Raw genomic sequence first — 6,520 nt, 5'->3', positions numbered from 1 at the left:
TTTTTAACCTTAGGAGATTTTGGATAGGAAAAACAGAAAGTGCTTATTGCTTATTTCCACCACAATAAACTAAATTTAAATATTTGGATAAAATCCTTAAAAATCAGCTTATTGTGTTAGGAATAAGCTAAATAAGCTAATTTTAATAAGCATCCCCCATTGCTTATTGTTTAATTGTTATTCCCAGTTCCCACCACAAACAAGTTAATAAGCAGTAAACTAATAAGCTAATCCAAACACCCCTTTACAACTCATTCAAATTCATAATGTGAACCTAATCTGTGTATAATTAAATTGTGCACGTTTACAATATGAATTTAGTTAAATGAGATTGATATGTGTGGATGTCACTAAATATGTAAATATGTGAATTTGAGATAAATTCGCAGGAGATGTGACCATTGTGAAGTTTTTGGCCATAGCCGCACTACTTGTCCTATCCTAGTGGTTCATACATCTAGTTCAAATACGATTGAGCTAACCACCAATGGTGTTGATAATGATGGCTTCCAAATGGTTGGAAAAAAAAAAAAACAAAAAATCTACCTCTATCCCTAAGAAGATAGTTTCCAGGAGAAAAGTAAACATAAAGCAACTATTATAAAAATCTTTCAAATACATCGTTCGATTATTTGGGAGGGGCCGAAGAAGAATGATATCATTTGTAAATAGATTTGAGGCCCTCTCAAGCCAAGGGGATTCATTGGACGATAAAATTTATGGAATCATATTGTTGGAAGGAAAATATATATATTTCGTGCATCGTTAAGATTTGTGTGATTCAGTTCTAGCAGACCAAGGATAATGTTGTCTTTTTCCTTTAAGCTTTAGTTTTATGATTTTTCCTATATCTCTCTCTGTTTTCCTACGTTCTAAAGTTCGGTTTCATGGCATGTCTCTTATGCTGAAGGGGGTGGTAACACTCTTAGCACACTGCCACATCATTTTTTTATGCTACCACATCATTTTTTTGTTGCCACCTCACTAACATGTTTTCTTTAGTATTTCATAAAGAGCAATAGCACCTCTAGCACATTAGATTTTTTTTTTTGAACTTAAATAAATTATATTTTTATAAAACACAAGCATTTAATATTAAATAAAAATGTTACAATAAATTAAAACTTAAAATACGACTTAATACAAAAATTTAAAACACAACCTAAATAAAATTTAAAACTAGATTTAAGACATAAATCCTACTTGTCGCCTCCATTTCACTCGATAGAACTTTGAACATCTTTTAACTTTCTTTTTTGCTTTAACATTTCATATGGATCGTCTCAAATATTCACATCAGAAGATTGACTATATGTTGACTTGGAAGTTCAACTTCATTTGGACATACTCACAAAATATTTGGTCAAAAAGGATAAATGCCTAGTCAAAATTCAACCACCTCGCAACGACCAACAAAACACATTTACCTTAAAGCAAGCCAAAGCCAGGGGGAAGCGGGGGTGACGCGTTCTAACGAGTCCAGTAGTGAGTCCCATTCTCCATAGCCTTGGCCTTAATCTTTGCTTTTCAATTGTCATTTTTGTTCTTTTATTGTTGTCATTAATAAATTATTTTACTAGAGATTTTTCCTCTTGACCACAAAGAAAAAAAAAAGTTACTGGTTTGCATGCATTGATTGTGAAATATATTTAATTGCTATAATACATACCAACATTTGACAAACCAACAAGTTAATAATGCCTTAGCAAAATGGTAAGTTTCTTGAAGACGACTTGATTTAAGTAAAATTGACTAGAAATTTTTTTTATTTGCATATAAAGTGTAAACACTGATAAAAAATAAAAACCTTTTTAAACAAAGATTTTAACAAATTCGAAATAATATCTGATCAAACACATAAATCGATGAGAACAAATTTGTGTTTTTTTGACATACCAAACAAACTAAACATTAAACTAAAGAATTCTTGACTTTTATACAATCCCAACAAACAAAGTAAAAAAAAAAAAAAAAAAAAAAAAGAATTCATGGCTAACACAAACGATACTTTTACATTTTTTTTTCCACGTCATCCCTCCAAATACAAGCAATCACACACACTAAGAGCAGCATCCACTACTCTGTGAAACGGGTTGACCACGAATGTTGACCGTTGGTGGCTTTGATGCATTCAATGACGGTTGACTCGCCATCCTACATCCATACATCAAATCTTTAAAATACACAACAAAACAAACTCTCTTTTGAGGTTCTTTTTGTGCAAAAGACGAAAATGCCCTCCTTGTTCTCATCATGAATGCCATAGAAAAATTGTAGTTTGAGTACTCCCATTGGTGGAAGAGAATTGTTTTTGTCATATGGTAAATGTCTAAAATGCCCTCCAAGATTGTTCAAGAACTCTTGAGGAGGGCTTGAAATTTAATGGGTGGTAAATGGGTAAATTCAAGATTGGAAAAATGTTATGATTTCAGTATTATATGTAATGAGAGCATTTTGGTGTTTTAATAAAGAGTAAATTACTGAAACCGTCCTTATGGTTTGGTTAAAATTGCATGTTTGGTCCCTAACTTTTCTTTTGTACTCAGATCGTCCCTATGGTTTGATTTTGTTGCGTTTTTCGTCCCTTACATACATAAAGTTAGGGACCAAACATGCAATTTCGACCAAACCACAGGGACGAAAAACGCAACAAAATCAATCCAAAGGGACGATCCGAGTGCAAAATAAAAGTTAGTCACCAAATATGCAATTTTAACCAAACCACAGGGACGATTTGAGTAATTTACTCTTTAATAAAAAAAGAAAGAGTGAAACTAAATCAAAGTCTATTTGTCAACAAACTTACACGTTAACACCAATTTATGCAACAAAGTTGAATTTTTTACAAATTCATAAAAGCCATGTTTTAACTTGTTATGAATTTTTTTACCAATTTATTATTAATGTAAAAAAAATCCACTTCATTACCAGAATTAGTAAGAAATTGAAATATAAAAAATAGATTTAATATATTTTTTGGAAATTTATAAATTATTGAGCACCTGTCTTTGATGGAAGCAGTCATGGCCATGAAAGCCTGTTCGACATTGGTGGAATCTTTTGCACTTGTTTCCAAGAAAGGAATTCCAATTTCATCAGCAAATGCCTGAAAATATAAAAATATAAAGAATATAAAATTTGGTATTTAAATTAATTATATAAAAACTTATACCTTGGCTGTTTCAGTTGAAACAACTTTATTTGCAACAAGATCACATTTGTTTCCAACAAGAATCTTGTTCACATTCTCACTTGCATATCGATCGATTTCACTCAGCCATTGTTTCACATTATTAAAACTCTCTTGATCTGTCACATCATAAACCACCTGATCACATAACAAAAAAAAAAAAAAAAAATCATATATCACTTTGTCAAATGTCTAAAATACCCTTCAAGAATGATTCTTTCCATTCCACCAAACACAAAAAAAGAATAACTTGTTTCCTTCTCTGATTCCAAAATACTAACACTAGCTTATAGATTCAAGTCAATACCAAATAGTAATTTGCAAAGATGATAATGTCACAAGGGGCAAAATAGGTAATTCAAGAAGTTCACTCACTATGATGCCATGTGCCCCTCGGTAGTAGCTGCTTGTGATTGTCCTAAAACGTTCTTGCCCAGCAGTGTCCCACTAAACATTAGTAAAACAAAAAATAAAAAAATAAAAAAAATAATCACATATCAAAGAATTTAGATTCTATTTATAAATTATAGATAAAATCATGACAATTGACATGGACTTACTATTTGAAGCTTAATAGTCTTGCCATCTTGCTCCACAGTTCGAATTTTCTATCAGAAAATTTAAGGGGAAAAAAAAAGTTAAATAGAATTTCAAGATTTGTGTTCAGGTTATAAATTAACTTTGTTGAAATGTTTACTTACAAAATCAACTCCAATGGTGCTTATGTAACTGTCCAGGTAAGAATCATCCTATAACAAGTTAAAATAGAATCAAGAAAACCAAGGGAATCAGTCAATTTATATACAGATGAAATATAATATAAATACAATATACAAATAAAGGGATATCTCAAAAGAAGTAATATAAAATATTTGTATATAAGAATACAAGATGTATTGTGTATTTGTGTATGAGATTGAAGGCACTTACAGCAAACCTCAAGAGTAGACATGACTTTCCTACACCAGAATCTCCAATAAGCAAAAGCTTGAATAGGTAATCACTGAAAAGATGATGATGATGATGATGGTGGTAAATATATAATAACTTAGATTTGAAAGTCAACAGAATGATAAAACTTAAGTTAAAAGTGTTATTTGTTCGCCAAATTATTAACTTCTTGTAGAAAATATTTCCAAGTATTCTTTTCTTTATTCACTTCACCAATTGACAACCATTGGTTTATAAAAACAATGTTATATCATGGTTATCAGGTTATGTTTAAAGATTGCTTATTTGACAATTTAATACTACAAGTTTCCTAAGTATATAGAGACTTGTTGTTGAATTGTTGCTTGATCACAAGTCTTTAGCTGCTAATTGGCACATCCATGAAAGACTTAAAGTAATAAGATTCTCATTTGGATCTTAAACTCTTACTAAACTTTCTACAGAAAAAATCATTAACTAACTTATCAAATCTTAACCCTGTTCAAGCAAAACCAAAAGCAAGGTTGTTTGTTCTCTGTAATGACTAAAATACTGATAAAAAGGATACATTGATCCTTAATCACAAGTGCATATAGCAAGCATTGAATGATTTATGCTAAAGAAAAAAGCAAGATCAATTTAAATCTTATTGCATCAAATAGAAAAGACCAAAACCTATGGTAGAAATTTTGCACGAAACATCAAGCTCTGAATTTCGCCAGAAAAAGCTGCTAGCATACTTTACAGAAAAAATTAGGCTTGGAAGTGTATCTCCTTATGCTCCATCTGACACACTACGAACTCATCTGATCTGATAATCCTTTCTTGAGTAGCAGATTATGAGATCGCTTGTATAATGCTCTACAAGCTCTTTAAGGTCGATCTTATGTGATCTACCCTCTAACGTCTCGATGTGTATACAAATTATATACGAACAAACCCGATCCAACAACAATCAAACGTTAAAAACTCAAAACCCTAACTTTATCCAACTCAAGTAAATCATAACTTAATCATCTAAATCAAATCCATAAACCACGATCCAGTTAGATAAATTGCCTGATTGAAGAATTATCTAATTGATTGTGAAATAAAGAATGATTGGTCATACTAAAAGAAGATTCAATCGATAAAAAGGTTTAAAATTGATGTAAGGCGAAGAACTTACTACTCAGGAGTCATGGCTGTGGATTACGATCGGGTGGAATATATGAGAATCTACAGGAAGAAGATGAGGTTTTTTGTGAAGAGAAAAACACCACCGAATCTTGTGGATCACCGCCGGGGGCCAAGCTGCGATGAGAGAGAGAATTGGGGGACACGTAAAGGAAAATGAACGAAGCAAAAGACATTTGGTAAAGAAGATCGAAGTGTATTTATATCCGCACGTGAATGGAGTAAAGTTATGATATTACGTTGGGAAATAAAATATGTATGTATATATATTTTTTTTGTTCATTTTGTATTTGAAAAAATGACACGAGGAAAGAGGGGGCGTATTTAGCAAAAGTAATTGGAAGCGGGTAGCCGGTAACTAGTAGTGTTATGTAAGTTTAGTTTTTATTTATCTTTTTTATATAATAAATCCTTATACCTGATTTTTTATAATCTTGAAATCTTTTTAACCATCCAATATACCGATTATGTACAATTTTTCTTTTATTTTGATGAAATAAATTACACATGTGGCGTCCACATGGCAGCTTACGTGGATAGGGATGTGTTACACCCCTATTTAGATGATAACGGGCAATTATGGCTCATTTACTGACCCAATATTCCTCAATTATGTGACTCCATATCCCCATTCCTTCCAAGCTTCCTGAATCACAATCACAATCGACAATGGCAGAAGATGCAAATACAATCTTTAATGTACAATAATAGGATGTATGCACCTACCTCATTGGTGTATTTTGATGCAAACATGACATATGTACCATACACGGTTGTGAACAAGATGACATTCCCCGACCTTAAAAGCTTACTAACAACAAGTATAAAGATGTGTATTATTGTCTACCTAAAGTAGGTTTGGCTAAGAGATTGTATGCCAAACAAAATAACTGTGATTTTAATGAGTTGCTTGAAGCTGTTGGAAAAAAGAGATTGAATGTGTATGTGGCTCACTATCAGGAACCTTTGTTTGATTGGATTCAGGAAGAAGAAGTAGACCTTGAAGATGTGTAACACCCAAAGTCTGGAAGGCCAAGAAAGGAAAGAAAACCCTAATTTTAAAGGGCGACTTGGCAAGTCCAAGGATGAACTCGGCGAGTCCGAGCGGGATTCGGGTCAAGGAGTAAGTAACCGACTCGGCGAGTTGGCCAAGGGGACTCGGCGAGTCTGGTCTGTGTGAGGAAAACCCTAAAATCGGGACTTTGAGCCTATTTAAACACCTCA

The 6,520-nt window shown here is 32.4% G+C and overlaps 1 protein-coding gene across 1 annotated transcript; it reads right to left on the bottom strand.

The window, feature by feature from the left end:
- Positions 1-1,866: 1,866 nt before the first annotated feature.
- On the bottom strand, positions 1,867-5,470 carry LOC145037738 (ras-related protein RABD2c-like). Its single transcript, XM_078986444.1, has 8 exons — positions 5,289-5,470; positions 4,121-4,193; positions 3,892-3,939; positions 3,751-3,798; positions 3,566-3,637; positions 3,173-3,328; positions 3,003-3,106; positions 1,867-2,154 (listed from the first exon to the last, which is right to left on the bottom strand). The coding sequence occupies exons 1-8, from the start codon at positions 5,300-5,302 to the stop codon at positions 2,061-2,063; spliced, it is 609 nt and encodes a 202-aa protein (XP_078842570.1). The 5' UTR covers positions 5,303-5,470; the 3' UTR covers positions 1,867-2,060.
- Positions 5,471-6,520: the final 1,050 nt, after the last annotated feature.

This window comes from Lactuca saligna, chromosome 3, assembly GCF_052625555.1.
Source record: "Lactuca saligna cultivar CGN05327 chromosome 3, ASM5262555v1, whole genome shotgun sequence".
NCBI classification, from domain to species: Eukaryota; Viridiplantae; Streptophyta; class Magnoliopsida; order Asterales; family Asteraceae; genus Lactuca; species Lactuca saligna.
Note: the sequence above shows the minus strand (reverse complement) of the source record. Positions and strands in the feature narration are given on the sequence as shown.

Excerpts from the sequence above, each read along its gene's own strand:
- LOC145037738 (XM_078986444.1), bottom strand. Across the intron at positions 3,799-3,891 it reads GCACCATTGGAGTTGATTTT|AAAATTCGAACTGTGGAGCA; the intron begins GTAAGTAAACAT and ends ATTTTCTGATAG. Across the intron at positions 3,638-3,750 it reads AGACTATTAAGCTTCAAATA|TGGGACACTGCTGGGCAAGA; the intron begins GTAAGTCCATGT and ends ACTAATGTTTAG.